This window comes from Andrographis paniculata, unplaced genomic scaffold (genome assembly GCF_009805555.1).
Source record: "Andrographis paniculata isolate CXL003 unplaced genomic scaffold, ASM980555v1 Contig34END, whole genome shotgun sequence".
NCBI lineage: Eukaryota > Viridiplantae > Streptophyta > Magnoliopsida > Lamiales > Acanthaceae > Andrographis > Andrographis paniculata.
In genome coordinates this window covers 5,098,720-5,115,415 of record NW_026137567.1, presented here as the reverse complement: position 1 = coordinate 5,115,415, position 16,696 = coordinate 5,098,720, and the positions used below count along the sequence as shown (strand labels likewise).

The following is a 16,696-nucleotide window of genomic DNA, read 5'->3' as shown; positions in this document are numbered from 1 at the left end:
TCATCTCCAGGGTTACAAAATGCACAACATGCATTCACAACAGAAGAAAACAAGGTATACAGGTATGAATTGATAGCGCCTATCAGCCTACCATTTAGCAATTATAGACATCGTATCAGTTGGTAGTACCTTTTGGTGCAAGGAACTTACTGAAAACCAAGTATTACTCTCTGTTCTCATCTATGTGTGTATCTCCAAGTTATAGAGTGAAGTGAGATGTTGAGAGAGTAATAAACTTTTGCCCGCTGAAGTAGCTTTTCAGCCACAAGTTTTATTATTACCTGCGATGAATGCAGCCAAGGGCAAGAGCAATTGATCCAGCATAGTTGAAATCTATGTTGCCAGCTGCATCACCAAGGCATTGTTTTGTCTGTTAACAATATGAATCAGTCAAAATAATAATATAGATGCCCCATAAAGAATACATGAAGATCATGTAAAAAAAATCTACCGAAAAAATAAATAAATAAAATGACTACTAATGGAGTACCAATGATCAAAAACATACGGTGATTAAAGAAAAGTATGAAGTAGTTGTTTCAAACCAAAGGATGTCACGGCAGTTACAAAAACCAAAGAATCATTTCATTCTCACTAAACCTCATGATTTATGAGCTAATTATCCAAAATACTTTTCCAAAAATATGTATATGCAGAACATAAAATCAGCAGAAAGAGATGTTTGTAAATGAATTTACACAGATCCCAGGTGTGGCTGTGCATAACAAATTATAATTCATTACCCAAATTAGGGAATAGGGACCCAACTCCATAGTAAAAGGAAAAGAGAGAAAAAATATGGTGATCCAAAAATCATGCTTGAAAGTCATTCAACAAATGCCCTTGGATAGATTACGCTGAGGCCCCAGGCCCTTGGAAACTCCATTTCGAAATCAACTAATCTCTAGACACCCAGATATGGTTTTCCTTCACATGCTGAGAAGTAGAAATGGTCTGGCAGATCTATAGGGACGGATCTTATTGTTTGACTCTAACTTTTTGTCTCTTAGCACTATGCCAGACTTAGCGTTTGGCTATATGTTTCTCTCTATCATCCTATTGTACCCCTATTATGGATTCTTATAATATAAATCTTTCTCTCCCAAAAAAGAAAAAGAAAAAGAAAAAGAATTCAACTAACCAATCTGGCAGTAAACATGTCATTCCCTAGTCTAGCTAATAAACCAAGCCCTTCTGAACATGCGCGACGTTGCGATGCACAGATGTCACCTTCAGCCAAAATATTCTGCAATTATATAAAGGTTATTATCCAGGAAGAAAGGAATAGATAATCATATATCTGAAGAATGTAATTGAAACTAGAAAGCAGTATGAAAACCTGGAAAATGGTCTGAGCAGCACTTAGTACTTCCATTCCAAGGGGCCCAGCCCGTTGAGCAAGCAAGGCCTGGGATGAAAACAGAGTGGCGGGCAGAATGATAAGAGACCTACCTAAAACTGGATGCATGTATGAACACAAGATCACAAAATAACCTTCAGTCCAGCCAATAAACCCACGCATATATTGGTAACGCTGCTAGCATGCCAAGCTTTGTTTTTCCCAGCTTTCAGGCAATGATCAATCATTCCAAGATAAGAAAGCATAGCACTACTATCCTGAGAGAACATGGAGAATCATATAATAATATATGTATCTACAGGAGTACACAAAACAAAATTCACGCAATAGATTAATTATAATATTGCCTACCTGAGAAGCAAAAATAGTTCCAAAGCATAGAAGCATTTGATTCACCAGCATCTTGTTTATAGTCTCAGGCTTCAATAGTAAACACATATTGAAAAATGCGAAGAAGTTACAATAAGTTAGCCAACAAACAGAAACATAAAAGTCATAAAAGAGTGATGATTCTTTCTACCTGAGGAAAACTAGGAGGTTCGTCCTCCCAAGCACAGGTCAAGACACCATCTTTACCCCCTTGGAAGGAACGAAGTTCATCCTCAAACCAATCTCTAATTAACCAAATTCAGAAGAGTTAAAAAGATTATTTAGAACTAAGTTCTTGAGAATGAGTTAAATATATAAATATATATAATGACCACTGTGATGGTTTTTTGGGTTTAGGGTTCACATTCTAGAGCTCAATGGGAGAGAAAAGATGTGTAGAGTTTCAACAGCACAGGGTGGGATATCATTCAATGTCAAACCAGATTTCTCTTTACCAAATTTATTTCAGACACGGAGTAGGGGTGGGGGAATGTATTTGGGGTTGGCCAATTATTATAGTAAAGACTAAAGACCATTTTCTTCACAGGAGATGAAGAGTATTCTGCAGGGGAAATGAGAGTCAACAGAGGACAAAGAGCCAGATCCAATGGCCGCTTTAACAGTTAATGAAACATGAGACCACAATAAACATCTCCAATTTTACCTTCCAGGAGTCCATGGACCTAACCAGGCATCTCTCTTGTCTAACAACATCCTCAGGCAAGAGCTTTCATCACATGAAGTAGGTTCCCTGTGTTGAATCCCAGATATGAAAAACCAACAGATAATGAACTAAAGTCATTTTAAGAAGCAAACAAGTGTGTTAATACCTTGGTTCAAGTCTTAGGTTGTTATTTATTTATTTATTTATTTATTTTTGGAGAGAAAGATATTAATAAATGTGCAAGGAAAGGCGCTTCATAGAAAAAATATTACCTGAAAGGGGTGGTGCATATCTGAATTATTTGCGCATGATCACTTTTGTATAAAGAAGGCTCTGACACTGTTTGATAGGCTAACAGCAGTCGGATAATAAATAAATTCATCGAAGATTTTATTCCAGGTTGTTCTTTTCCAGCTAACTGTGATACATATGACAATGCCCTAATTCAAACATATTGAAACTTGAATTAATATATGAATCAAAACAACCACCCGGCTGGAACAAATAATTTAACATAATAGCTTCTGTTGAGAATAAATATTAAAAGACAAACATACCCACTTAGGTAGTAAAGAACTGGATGTAGCAAGATTCCTCTATTCTCAGAGTCGGAAGAAACAAAACATTTCACATATGAAGTAAGTGCATCAATGGCTGCTGACCACACGCTACAGAGGAAAACAATAGCATGAATTCAAGTAACGCCATAATAGAGGTTTGAGAATCCAAGAAAAAAAGAAGAAAAAAAAAAAAAAAAGAGAGGGGTAATCAGCAGGCAAAGCAACTCACTGACACTTCAAAGTATAATAGTAATCACAAGTCCATAAGAAGGTATTTCAGTATGCTCATCTAATTGACGCCCATGCAGTTCACTTGTACAGTTATAGATACTGACTATCAGTATCCGTGCAGAACTTTCAACGCCAGTGTATAGCTTATTAGTGAAAAGGGAAGATATTATATGTCCTTCAAGAATTCAAACTTCTACCATTGAGAGTACACAAGATTGAAGACAGTATCCATATATTCAACAATAAAGATTGCATTCTTCTAAATCTCGACCATCAGAACAGAAGATGAGCCATTTCAGGATTCAATTCAGACACCAAACCATGGCAAAGCTTGGGTGCTGGGCAGAGATCAATAGCTTCATATTCAATATGTGCTCAGACTGGATTTACATTGGGACCCTTCAACTATATAAAGTAAAGAGAGCTTTTTGAGTCAACACTCTAGATGGAGGGTTAGCAAATGTGAAGAGTCTCATAATAATTTGAAGGCAGAACATGGGTAGAAGTTCTTTTATTTGTCAGCAAACAGAAGCTCAAGCCACACTCCACAATGATCCATGCACCCAAAAAAATAAAATTCAACAAAAGCGAAAGCCTAATTAACTTGTTGAGAAAATTCCTAAGTCATTCAAAATCACTAAAGCATACATAACCATAATAGGCTAAATGGCTCAGACTATTACAACTCTTGACACTACTGCCTAGACATTTCTTTTATTGAAAAAAAAAAAAAAAAGGTTTATCACCAATATCCATTTATAGAATGAAAGCTCTCCACACCTAAATTAGAAAATGTAACTTTGCTATATGTAATAGACCAAATCTAAAAAACTGCAATAACAAAAAGCACAAGACAATGATAAACCTTAGTGTAATTCAACCAACCATATTTCTGAGGCAAGATCTTGTGCAAGATTGATCTGTTGTTTTGGATCCCCACTAAATGTGGAAGCCCACAATGCCAGAATATCAAAAACTTGGTCTTGAAGCTCCTAAAATAATCAAAAGATTCAAAACTAGATCCGTGGAAATCAAGTTTAGAAATAAACCAATATAACAAGGACAATAACATACATCTTTCGGAATGGAATTCAGCAGCGAAGAAAGAAGGTTCCATCCCGCTTCTTTTTCTACAGCAGCTGCTGCATGGTTCCGGCTAGGTTTGTTCAGCAAGTTTTTACAGACTTCAAGCACGGTCTTGGGCAGTCTGCATTGAACACTCGTCAAAATTCAGAGTGGTGAATTGATGAAGCATCATAGCAACTCGATAGTTAAAAATTTAGAACAGCAAGAGGAAGGGAACATGAACTTTGCAAGTCCTGCAACTATGTTCAGGAGAATGGGGGTGTTAAAAGGAAGGGCCAAGAACTTTACCTCGTTGGATATCCAAGAGGTAATTTCTGAGAAATAGACACTAGTGATGCCAAAGCCGATGCTTGCCCATGTAAAGAATCAAGTTCCCTTTTAAAGTTAGACCCCTGGATATGTATATGATCAAAAATGGTTTCATAAAATAATAATAATAACAATAATAATAATAAGATTTAAAAAAAAAACATGTTATGATAAGAAAGAACAAAATAATTATATAATCAAAACTACGAATATTGACCTGCCTGCCCATGGGACGTGAAGAAAGCAATTCACTATGAAAATAAGAAAGTGCATGCGTGATCACAACTGAAAAAAGGATAGTAGTTATAGCACAGGCATTTAATTTTCATAGGAAAAAACATTTTCTGTAGATTAGTTTAGACTTGAGATACATTTGAAGCCTTGTGGGTCACAGATTACTATTACTGCTCAAATGCTTTTACACATTTTTTAACATATCTGGATAAATAAAAGGTGCGTGTCTAGTTTCCAGTATTTCCCCGGATCTCTAATAGAAATCTAACATATCCAAGGGTGAAGATGACCTAACCAAGGGTGTGAAAAAAGCAGCTAACCATGAAAATTAGAAGCCCAGTCATAGTACATATTTAATCCTTAAGATAACTTTTTTCCATAGATTAGCCGAGATACATTGGAATCCTTGCATGTTACAAATATTGTCACTGCTTAGATGGTTTTACACATTTTTAGCATATCTATACAAATAATTAGGTGTGCTTATCACTTCCACAAGTGTATGGAGCAATTCCGGCCAATCAAATGCAAAAGATAAGGGGAAAGCAAAGAGACAATGCTTATATGTGTGTGAGAGAATGTATTATAGATACCAAAGAAAATTGAAGGTCATGTTCTGGCTCAGTGATCTCACTAGCTTGAATCAACTTGATAACTCATGTTTTTAATTGTGATGTCCACTTCTCAAACAGTTTCTATGCTTCTCTATATGGATCATATCATCCATTCCCTTCTTAATAGATATAACTCTTTGTCGGCACAATCACTTAAACTGACACCGGTAGAAGAAGCATTACATTAATATAATGCACAACCAATAACCACCATAACAAAAACTTGTAGTTATTTAAATAGAAGATGAAGAATCCTCCAAAATGATATTTACCTTCTCATACAAAACTATTTCTCTTGCTGCATTAAGCATTGTCACTGCATAAGAAATTAAACCACCAACACAGGAAGGATCAACCTCCGCCAGCGCACGAAGAGTCAAAGCAGCTTCAACTCTTACCTAATCAATAGTGAATTGGAAGAACTAAATACATCAAAGAGATTACAATCAGTAGCTAAGATGACTTTTAATGGAAACCATCTTAGAAGTTATCAACATGCCTTCACTTGCAACTCCACTTCCACAAGGATTAAGCTAAAACCCCATCACACCTCCGGCACCAACAGTGCAGACCTACTTACACTATTCCAACTTCTCCAACCAAATTGTTTAAAAAAACATTAATTTGTACATATAAATTAAAGTTGCATCTAACACCAAGAAGGCAATGGCTTCAGCATGACCAAGCAGTGAAGATTATATTATTTAGCCATAAGGAAATGGGTTCAAGAGCTTTTAGTTGTTTAAAAGCTACCGTAGCTTGAGCAACTCAAAAAATAGCTTGAGATTGTAATGGTGAAAAGCCATAAGTAATCAGCATTTACAGATCCCATCAAGCTTTGTCACTTCATCTCACAAGAGAAAATAAGAAAGAAAAAAAAAAGTAACCACATGAATCCAAATACTTATTATTACGGATATAGCCCTGCATCCACAACCAAGAATGTGGCCAACTTACCATTTAAGAGGATGCATGCAACTAGTACCATAAGTCGAAATATTACAGAGGATCAAAATATTTCTGCCAAAATACAGCCTAAACCTAGCACTTTTGCACTGTTTGCCAGTAAGTACAATAGCCACAAAAAACAAGTAGTCCCAATGTCAGAGCATTAATATCAGGCTTACCAATGGCGATTGATGTGAAAGAGCAGCAACAACTGTGTCATCAAGAACTTCCTTGAATTCAGGTGGAACCTGCAGTAGAACATGTTAGCATAGTACCAAACATAACGGCCTACATTTCCAAGCCTAGAACCTGTTTCTAACATTTACACGCTGAATACCAGTTGTCAATGCTGCTAAATTGAGCTTTTTAGGTCTCATTATTTATTTATTATCAACAATCAGAAGAATGGCATCATGCTCAATAACCCATCTGAAAATAACTACAGCTATTTCCAGTACCTAAGGTGAGGGGCCCCACCAAGGGCATGCCATCAGTACTAAGAACCTCAGCATTACCAGGGACAGCTCCCCAGTGGAAGTTGAAATTAGAGATGATGGAACTACCATATCTCAAAGTGTCCCATCATCCTTTTGAGCGCATTCCTCTTTGCAGAAACGAGATAGAAGATTACTTTGCAAAGCATAATGCTTCAGGGTATACCAATCTTTCAGTTTGGTTGTGATAAGCTTTTGACTAATCACTCCAGAATTTTCCCTTTAGTCCCCCTTATGTACTCCATATTCCCAAATAAATAAAATATCATTCTCCCAAAAAACAATAATAATAATACATTACTGTTCAACCTTCACAAATATGTCATGTAACCAACTTATTTAGACTAATTAGCCATAATAGAAATGCACGCAACTTAAATAGATAAACCAATGATCATGAAACTATGTAAACAATGAGAAGAGCTTCACCTCTCCAAGTGTTTTCAATACATATGCTAAAGTTCGCAGAGCAGAAACCCGCATGGAAGGGGTCGAATCGGAAGATACAAGCTGCAAAAGATTTTAACTCATTTATTACAAAGCATGCCTCATAAAATTATAAATTAAATTGGACTGCATGGATAACCTGGTTGGCAAGGAAAACTGAAAAGCTTCTTTGAGTTGGCTCGCTCATTTGATCAGTTATGCCTACTCGCATGATATAGAGCACACAAGCCTTCCAGAAAAATAAGAGAGACGTCAGAAGCTTGATTGCAAAAGTTGACAAGCAACACTGGAAGTCACTTAAGTAGCAAACTATGGCGCTTCGAGTGTGATGACCTTTGGAGTGCATTATATTATGAAAAACACAGAACCTACACTGCAGCTCTGCCACTAAACCATACAAACTCTTCTGAAGACAAGTTGTTAATTGTTTCACTTTTCTTTTATTCACTATGTTTTTTTTTTTTGGGGGGGGGGGGGGGGGGGGGGGGTTGGGCGGGGGAGAGAGGTTTTTTTTTTTTTTACTTGTAAGAGGAATGAGAGATAGCTATAACCGATCAAACATTGTTAAACGTCTAAAGTATGAAATAGAATCTCAAGAGACAAGCAACGATTATAACCAAGTTTCACATTTTTATCCTGTGTACTATGATGACAGGGAGGCCCAAATGAAGAGAAGATAACTGTTCATACCTAAACAAGAAACACAATTTAATGCAACGCTAGTGGAAAATACAATTATATGGGGCAATTTTTTAACAAATTGGTAGCAAGTAGCAACCACACCCATGTTTCTTTAAAAAATAGTTGTATACAGCAAATGATCATATATTATTCCCATTACACTTACACATACAAAGTCATCCCCTTATTCCTGCTGAGTAAGAAATGAATACAAACTACAATCAACAGCAAAGAGCTACTTCCACAAATAAATACACTAAAACATGTGAGTGTTAGAATTACCAGTGCTTGAGCATCAATCGATGCATCTGAACGAAGCATTTCCATAACCTGAAGTGTGTAGTTTTGCAGCTCACTATCTGGGTGAAGATACTTTAAACACACTGTCTGCATATATATGAGATAATCAAATTTTGTCGAATTGGACAGTTAAACTCCTATTTTCCACAAAATACACCTCAAATAATACATTTGTTATCACCTAAAAACAAAATTCAAAAGATTTGGATGCTTTAATGACAAGGTTAATGATGAAGCATTCTCATACAAAATCCAAAAAGTATGACATCATCATTTTTTGGTTTCATTTAATAGGAATAGATTCCTACTTCTATGGTTTTAAGATCTTGGACCTTACCCAATGATCATGTTTGCATATATTTATATATATAGATTCCAACATAGAAGTAGATAACCTTCATGTTTTATATTTTCTCAGGGTATGTTTCTTTTGGTTAAGTTTGGGAAAAATTAGTTTGGGTTTGGGATTGATTAAAATAATGTTTGATGAGATGTTTTGTGGGAGAAAAAAATGTATTTTTTTCGGAAAAACATAATCCAAATAGTAAAATCTGGGAAAATTTGGTTAAAGAAACATACCCTCATTCATCACAAATGCACAATACTTGGAAAAACACAGTGCACCTTTATAAATCTGTGCATAAGACTCCATTAAAATGCCTTGACCAGAACTGAGAAGCTTCAGCATTTTAAATCCACAAAGCATTGAACATTGTTGAATTAAAGGAGTAGGGATAGTGACTTTTTGTAAAATTCATTCCTAGCCGTACAGCCAGTGTCCATCAGATAAGGAGAAATATACTAAATGGAGTAACCAACTAACAGCAAACAATGCACAAGAAAAAGTATGCTTAACAAATCATATATAAAGATGGAAAAGAATCATCGATCATACCAGTAACCCAAATGTGGGACCTAACTCTGAAAAGCCACTCTCATTGTTTAAAAATTATATCTTTTCAAAAAGAAAATTATTAATTAAGCAAAATTTATAGAGTACCTGTAAAAAGCAGACCCATGACAAGGAGATGCCGACTCTCATTTCTTTAAAACGAGGTCCGATAGCTGTAAGTAAACCACATGTTAGAAGTAGGTCCCTCAATTGAACCATGATTGGATCGATCCACTTCTAGGCAACACATCAACATGAAAAAAGGATAACTTCTCTCCCTCTTCTCTAATTATGTTTTTTTACTCTTGATTTATTTTCCACTGTCTTCTAAAAAGTTTGCTCATCTTTTTACGTATGATGCCATTACATTATTGCCTGACCAAACAGTAGAACTCCTAATGCACATACTGCCTCAGGGATCATAAACACCACTCAACCAAAAAAACATACCCAAATTTTATGAGAACTTTTTCAAGGGGTCAATATAATAATCAACTGAACCTTCACACATGTACTGCAATGAGACAACCCTAGGTGAGTAGTTCATTAAATCAACCTTTTGCTGAAATATACCTTTTGTAAATGGGTTAACCAAGTGTTTTTGCAAACCGCCTTCAAGCTTTTTAGGAGTAGCATTAACTTTTCCCCTAGGTTGCACCTAATACAAGATGAGAAAGTGTCAGGCTTGACATAAAATAAAAATCAGCTACTTCAACGAAAAGTTAATACCAGATCAAGATTCATTCCAAGACCCAGCAAGACCCCAAGGGCTTCAGAAAAAGCGTCCCTCACAGATTTGACGGGATCCTCCAGGGCCTACAACGCAAGCATTAAAAAAGAAACTAGTTCCTATTAAAATGACATTTTAGCGAGACATAGAAAGGTAAAAACAATCCGAAAGTTTTAAAATAACAAACCTTGACGCAATGAAACAAGCAATTCTCAAGCTCTCCAGTCCCCAAGCTTGGTCCACCAATATTTGCAAACGCTTTCAGGCATCTTGCAGCAGCTATTTTGACAGACGAAGATTTGTCCCAGACTCCAACCCGCATAATTACACGGAAGGCTTCCGAATAGGCTGTTGGTGCAGCATTCCCTTCAGAACCCTCCAAAGCTTTATAAAGCATGTGCAGAGCCTCTCGCCTCACAAAATCCTAATCCAACCGGTCATTAGGTGAGAAAATATATCAATTATTCTGTGCACTATTCTAATTCAGACATTCATATGATATTATTGGGTAGTGGAGGTTCTACGGAGCCTTGTGACATCAAAGTTAAAAAGATGGTTGACAGATAAAATTGTTTCTGCACAAGATCCAACACAATCGAGGTTAAAAAAACTGTAATTTGTTGTTGGGGACATAAACATGTGCTAAGATGGCTTCAAGAGAATATAATAGCCAAATGAAATAAAAATATTTTAATACCTCTGTAAATTTTAGTAGTTTCGTAGCAATATTTACTGTTTCAAGAAATCCAGAAAGAATTCGTCTCCCAAAATGGTGATATAACTCTCCCAAGCATTGCGCAACACCTACAAGACCATCACAAGAACAAAAATGAAAATCTGCAAAACAAGCTATAATTTGCTTCATGCTTAGCCACATTCAAATAAAAACATGAAAAGTAAATAATTTTCCTAGAATCTGTAGTCCCAATTGTAGATTTTAAATTGATATCAATAATGAACAAATATAATTGCAATTATTCCACGTTCTGAAGAAAATATAGAAGACATATAGTCATTCTTCGGCAAGCATGTGAGGATAAAGTGCTTCTGCTTAGGGGAATAATATTGCTACCAAAAGGATCATAGAATTATGAAGACATAGAAGCCATCTTCAATTAGACTATGAGCTATCATAGGAAGTGGCTAATACACACCCAATTGGAAAAGTACAACGGTGGTTACTCTAACAAGACCAAATTAGCTCCCACAGGTAAAATTAAGAGCAGTAAAGAGCAGCACAACTTTCTTGACTATAAGAGGTATTTCCTGAAATAAATTAAAGAATTACATACCAGCCGCTTTCTGAGCCTCACTCCTCTTGCCATCTGAAAGAAAACCTTGAAGAGTGCTTGTTCTGGAATATATGGAAATCCCATCACCCTTCAATATAATTTTTGCCATTGCTACTGAGGCCAAATGCCGCACAGGCCTACGAGCTCCCAGAACCAGCAAAGAGTAAAGTGCATCCTCCCCTCTCCTCTGCGTCTGTAGTATAGATTCCTGAAATTTTGGAAATATGTCATCAAAACTTCTTGCATGTCCAGCAGACCAGCAAGAAAGAAACTAATAATTATAAAGTGATTATAAATTTTTTTTTCAATCAATGAAATTTGTAAAAGAAATTAACATTAAAATACAGATTGTTACAATATCCTTCCCAAGATGGCGACCAAAATAAAAAGAAAACACGCACGCACACACTCGAAGGCTCCAAGGCATAAGTCTAGTCAGTGCTCCGGAGAACAGCGGAGAGAGGGAGATAATAAAACGAAACTTCAGTTTGAGCGCTAACTGAAACGAAAAGAAAAAAAGTAAAAATCCTTCCAATAGAACACATTTCCTTTTTCCCTCGTCTAAACAACTAAAGTTCCAACAAGACGGTTACATTCAACGAAGTGAACTGAAATTGGAACTGAATCGAATACAGCGAGTCGAGTAACGACTGATATCAAATAGGCGATTGAAGTTCAGCAGAGAAGCACGATCAACCGCGATCAATCACCAAGATTTCCCAAAAAACAGAAAGCAAGCCCTCCCTAACTGGACATTCAGCGTACACAAACTGAACACAGAGATTCAACTCAATACCTTGGGCTCCTCTTCGACTGCTGAAATGAGATCAGATAGAAGATCGAAACACATAATTGGGTCAGGTGTCTTGTGCGCGGCGGATGCCACAATTGATTCGAGCTGCGCCACCAGCACCCCGAATCTTGACAACTGCTGGCTCTCTCTTACCCAGTCCCTCGCCATCTCCAACGGTAACGTACGAGTCTGGTCTGGGCGATGGCGGTGGCGTTTTGTTCTAGTAGTTAATAAAGGGATCTAGCCTCTGGCGCAAGGCTGGCTGGCTCTTACCGACGACGTCGTTTCGTTCCGGAGCTTAATTTTAAAGTAAATTGAGTAAATCGAAGATAAAATATCAATATTAATATTTGATTATATACGTACTCTTAATTCTAAAATAATTTTTATTTTATAATATTCCCGGCGAAAAGTATAATCTTATTGTATTGGATACGGATTGATAGTTAGTAAAAAGTAGGAATAATTGTGTGTAAAAAGTAGTGGCAATTGTGTAATAATAAATAAAAATGATAAACAACACTATTGAGACGGATGGATGGAGTATTATATTAGTGGTCGGTAAATATATAACGGAAGGAGAGAGTAGTATTTAAGAATAAAATAGACATTATATTAATTTATTACAATAATATATAAAATACTAATTTATTCTTTTTATCCATAAAAAGGTAACGTAAAGTAAATATAAATCAATTTAATTAAATCTCTTTATTTATATCTTTCTTTTCAATTAGCAAATATGATGAAGGCGGACTTTAGGTGTCATTATGCACTCGATATGGGAGAGACTGTCAGCCCCCTCCCTCTCATCCAACATGGTATCAGGTTAAGTGTCTCACGTCTCTATTTGTGGCATATGTATGTGCAATACCTCTGTTTGCAATTAAGGGAAATTTTTGTCTGCGAATATATAATTAATTGTTTATTTCCTTGAGAATTCTAATTTTTATGTGATACTCTCATTTTGCATCCAACAACACATCTTTATCCGGACATAGTACAATTTAAAATATTTTATTTTTTTATTTGTATAAAATTGAAGTAATTGAACCATGAGTTTATGATAAAACACCAGTGTTAATATATTTTGTTTATTTATTTTATTTAAATAAATATACATTTGCAATTAAGTATCAATTTTGAACTAAAATAGAAATTTTTTTACATATTTAATTTAAACAAGGGATTTAATACAATAAATAAAATACTATATACTAAATATTTTGTATATTTATAGTAAGGGTGTGTTTGTTTGGGAGTTTGGATTTTGAATTGAGATTTGAATAGTAAAAATTTTGAATTTAAATAATTGTATGATGTGATATAAATAGGTGTTTGATGTGATGTTTTAAATGTAAAATTGATTTTTAGTATAATATAAAAAATAAAAATTAGGTGTTTAATTTGATGTTTTTTTTTTTTTTGGAGAAAAAGGAGAAAAAAATTGGATAAATAGTTGAATCTAAATCAAATCCTTCAAACAAACACACCCTAATTATAAAAATACTTGTAGATAATTTCAATAGAAATTAAAGTGGGTTTTATTTTAAATATTAATCATATCTTTCAAAATTTATGCAATGGATATCATAGATCAGTGAATAGGGTATCACAATTTTGTTCAAAATAATTGTTCATTTAAAATTTTTCCTATAAAAACATCACATCAAATAGAGTATTTAAGAAATGAAATATTAAAAATAATGTTATGTTTACACAACTATTTTTAAAATTTTAACTACATAATTTTAGAAAAATATCATATCAAACAATTTGTTTTCATTCCCAAAATATTACTAAATTTTCGATAGAGAAGTAAAGAATACAAGTCTTGTATTCGACTCATCCACTCATTATGAACTTGAGATGATCTTTAATTTGAAAAAATAATTCAATACAAATGACACAAGCATATATCTATTCTAGATGATGTGCAACAAATTGTCCTTAGAATATCAGTGCGCTAAAGGTGACTTCTTGTTAATCCTCTTTTCAAAAGTTGTTTTTCAACTCTCTAAACAAAGGCCAAAAAATTACAAAAGTACAATCCTTGCTCTTCATGCTTTTATGCACTCATTACCAGATTAGCAAAATGATGGATAATGGATCACAGATTCACAAGAATTTGCAACTTATGCCTCATTAAATCGAAACGTAATTTTTCTTCAAGAAAATAGAAAACTACATTCCAAGGCTGGTATAAATCCGATCAATTCTGAGGCTGAGAGGCTCATTTTATTCCTGTTGAAGCATATACTCTTTTTTCATTTGTTCCAAGACCGTGTTGTTTGTGCTTCAAAAGAACAAAATCAAGCCAGCAGATATATATTAGGACGAAAAAACACAAAATATCGCTGCATAAGAACTTGACAGACGAGAATTGCAGAGGTAGGTCGCGACGCATTGCACAATATATTCTAAATTACTCTCCATGGCAGCTAGAAGCCTACATGGCTAACAAAAATTCAAATATCTCAAATGTTGCTTATTCCATTTCCAATACTGCAGTTATTAGTAATGTAAAATCTTAAGGAATTTGAAGCAACAATGATACTGGATTAGTCGAACCCCAAAATATTTAAATAGATCTACAAAAAGGAAGCCAACAAAGTATGATAAAACTTACTATTGATGAAGGCACCCATTCAACTCTTTAGCCTGTTGACGACATTTCCATACAACAGACAAGGTTCTTCCGGCAGCACATTCAGCATATTTAGCCGTGAGGTGATCACATTCTTTTAGGGCATTCTGCTTCATTTTACTGCGCAAAGCTGATGTTTTTCTGAATTAATACCGGTATATGGAAAAAAACCAACTTCAAAACTTGTAAAAAAAAAATAAAAAATAAAAAATGCAGCTCATACATTCGGGTTATGAACATTATGGAAATGCCACGCTGATCAAATAAAACAAAGGAGGTTGTAGGAACTAAAATACAAATTCAACCAATTATGTAAGAAGCTAATGCAAGATATTTCCAGATCTCAAATGCACAGTGGATTATCCATAAAACACGGTCAAGGGTGATCTTAGACAATCTAGGCATCAACATATACACTACATTTGTTATAGGTGATCCAATAGGTTATTCTTCAGTTGGGTGAATATACTGAAAGCATAGTCGTGAATCTTCAAATGCAACTCATAATAATCTACACTGCCAAATGAAAATTCCATAGTACTTCAAATATATTGCCACAACCAATTACCAGAATATACATGTCAATATATCCATACAGTCAAGAAACATAGAATTAGACATGCTACCAAAATCTAAGGTTGGGGCTTAATTTCGGCAATCTGGATGCAAAACATAGGAAAGACAATATGACAAAAAATGAAGAACACAAAACAAAAGGGTTAAATTGTAATGAAAGCAGAAAGAAATGCTTTCAGGGCTGCAAACAAACAAGCAAATTAAGCATCAATTCATAAGGAGACCAATGCCAATTGTAAAAGCTTCGGAGCTGCAGATGGGAAAATGTGGAGATGAACCTTGAATATACTGAACATTCGCAAATTTATGGTGCCAATCAGAACACAAACAATTTGTAACACTTTAACCAAAACAAATTTCTTCCTTTGAAATAGCCATACGTTCGAAAATTTGAAATAGCATCATTTCTTTCTTTTTTTTTTTTTTTTTTGGACAGATTTTTGAAACCATCAGAGCGAACACTTTAACCAAAACAAATTCCTGCGTATCAGCAATGGGTGCAATGCAACCCCTCCTATCGAACTTGCTTAAAAGGGTTTTTCAAGAATTTACAATTAATGAACAAATTATTACCTTCTTCAACTTTCTTCTTGACGTGATTTTCTCTAGCTTCGTCTAGGTATCCCATCTTCCTACCTCTCTTGCAAAACTCGATTCCTCCTCCTCCTCACCGGCGTCTTTCACCACTGTGATTCGCAATCTTGCGAGTAGTTAAAGAGCTAAAAGAAAAAAAAAATTCTTTATAATCAAGAAAATGGAAAGGGTTTATTCATTATATGAAATGACGAAAAAGGGCATTGACAAGTCAGCGTCCCCATCCATTCGCCATAGTTTCTGCTGCGAACTTCCTCGCCGGCTGCTACCTCCTCTCCGGCTACTTCTCAGTCGGCATTCGGCAGTTTTGGCGTCTACACAGCATGAAAGTGGGGTTTTTTTTTTTTTTTGATCGGAAAAGGGGGTTTGTTGCAATCGCTGGAAGCCTAAAAATGAACTACATAGATGAATCTTCGTTCTTGAAATGACTTAATCACTTCATCTGCTTGAAGCTGATGTAGCTTTTGATAGCATTGGCCCTTTTTGTATCACGCAAAAGCATAACCCTTTTTCTTGTTCTATTGTTCTTCTGTCATTTGCTTTGTGGAGATGTTTGCAGTTTCTTAATCGTTTTATATTTCATTGGTAGTAGAATTGAATGGTCTCTTCTCAGTTAGCAGAAATCTCTTCTGTTCTTATAATTCCTCTGTAGAATCAATCGAGAGATGTTTGGATTTCATTGTGCCCAAATTTCTAAACTGGAATCAATCTGTGCATGTATTTATATTCTCCATGGAAAACACTTCACCATAGTCTATATTGAAGCCATTTTTTGTTGTTTATGGTTTTGGTAATGCCATGATTTCTGTGTGGAAAAACTTTCTATAATAAAACAAATTGTGAGACAACTCAAGTGATGACAATTGGCAAATGTG

The 16,696-nt window shown here is 35.2% G+C and overlaps 2 protein-coding genes across 5 annotated transcripts in view; both read right to left on the bottom strand.

Annotated features, from left to right (window-relative positions):
- Positions 1-12,283, bottom strand: part of LOC127248461 (protein SWEETIE) — a 28,142-nt gene extending 15,859 nt beyond the window's left edge. The window contains exons 1-24 of one of the 3 annotated variants that reach the window (XM_051270803.1): positions 12,008-12,283; positions 11,212-11,419; positions 10,617-10,723; positions 10,107-10,343; positions 9,919-10,005; positions 9,763-9,847; positions 9,298-9,362; positions 8,280-8,384; positions 7,456-7,545; positions 7,299-7,379; positions 6,555-6,623; positions 5,700-5,825; positions 4,559-4,662; positions 4,259-4,391; positions 4,070-4,176; positions 2,951-3,061; positions 2,666-2,833; positions 2,394-2,480; positions 1,881-1,974; positions 1,712-1,780; positions 1,495-1,617; positions 1,340-1,408; positions 1,142-1,246; positions 282-370 (exon numbers count right to left, since the gene is read on the bottom strand). In XM_051270803.1, coding sequence (XP_051126760.1) covers positions 282-370; positions 1,142-1,246; positions 1,340-1,408; positions 1,495-1,617; positions 1,712-1,780; positions 1,881-1,974; positions 2,394-2,480; positions 2,666-2,833; positions 2,951-3,061; positions 4,070-4,176; positions 4,259-4,391; positions 4,559-4,662; positions 5,700-5,825; positions 6,555-6,623; positions 7,299-7,379; positions 7,456-7,545; positions 8,280-8,384; positions 9,298-9,362; positions 9,763-9,847; positions 9,919-10,005; positions 10,107-10,343; positions 10,617-10,723; positions 11,212-11,419; positions 12,008-12,172 — 2,684 coding nt within the window. In that variant the 5' untranslated portion in view covers positions 12,173-12,283. Of the gene's footprint in view, positions 1-281; positions 371-1,141; positions 1,247-1,339; positions 1,409-1,494; positions 1,618-1,711; positions 1,781-1,880; positions 1,975-2,393; positions 2,481-2,665; positions 2,834-2,950; positions 3,062-4,069; positions 4,177-4,258; positions 4,392-4,558; positions 4,663-5,699; positions 5,826-6,554; positions 6,624-7,298; positions 7,380-7,455; positions 7,546-8,279; positions 8,385-9,297; positions 9,363-9,762; positions 9,848-9,918; positions 10,006-10,106; positions 10,344-10,616; positions 10,724-11,211; positions 11,420-12,007 lie in introns of those variants that run through there. The other 2 variants (XM_051270802.1, XM_051270804.1) reach the window with 2 other exon arrangements.
- A 1,780-nt stretch (positions 12,284-14,063) lies between these two features.
- LOC127248794 (uncharacterized) lies at positions 14,064-16,164 on the bottom strand. 2 transcript variants are annotated; one of them, XM_051271325.1, is made up of 4 exons: positions 16,030-16,164; positions 15,801-15,946; positions 14,634-14,781; positions 14,064-14,300 (listed from the first exon to the last, which is right to left on the bottom strand). In XM_051271325.1, the coding sequence occupies exons 2-4, from the start codon at positions 15,853-15,855 to the stop codon at positions 14,243-14,245; spliced, it is 261 nt and encodes an 86-aa protein (XP_051127282.1). In that variant the 5' UTR covers positions 15,856-15,946; positions 16,030-16,164; the 3' UTR covers positions 14,064-14,242. The 2 variants fall into 2 exon arrangements, with proteins under 2 accessions (XP_051127282.1, XP_051127280.1); XM_051271323.1 differs by lacking the exon at positions 16,030-16,164 and having other exon boundaries at positions 15,801-16,025.
- Between the last annotated feature and the right edge of the window lie 532 nt (positions 16,165-16,696).

Excerpts from the sequence above, each read along its gene's own strand:
- LOC127248794 (XM_051271325.1), bottom strand. The coding sequence starts at position 15,855 with ATGGGATACCTAGACGAAGCTAGAGAAAATCACGTCAAGAAGAAAGTT. Across the intron at positions 14,782-15,800 it reads CAAGAAGAAAGTTGAAGAAG|CTTTGCGCAGTAAAATGAAG; the intron begins GTAATAATTTGT and ends GAAAAACATCAG. Across the intron at positions 14,301-14,633 it reads AATGGGTGCCTTCATCAATA|CACAAACAACACGGTCTTGG; the intron begins GTAAGTTTTATC and ends GTTCTTTTGAAG.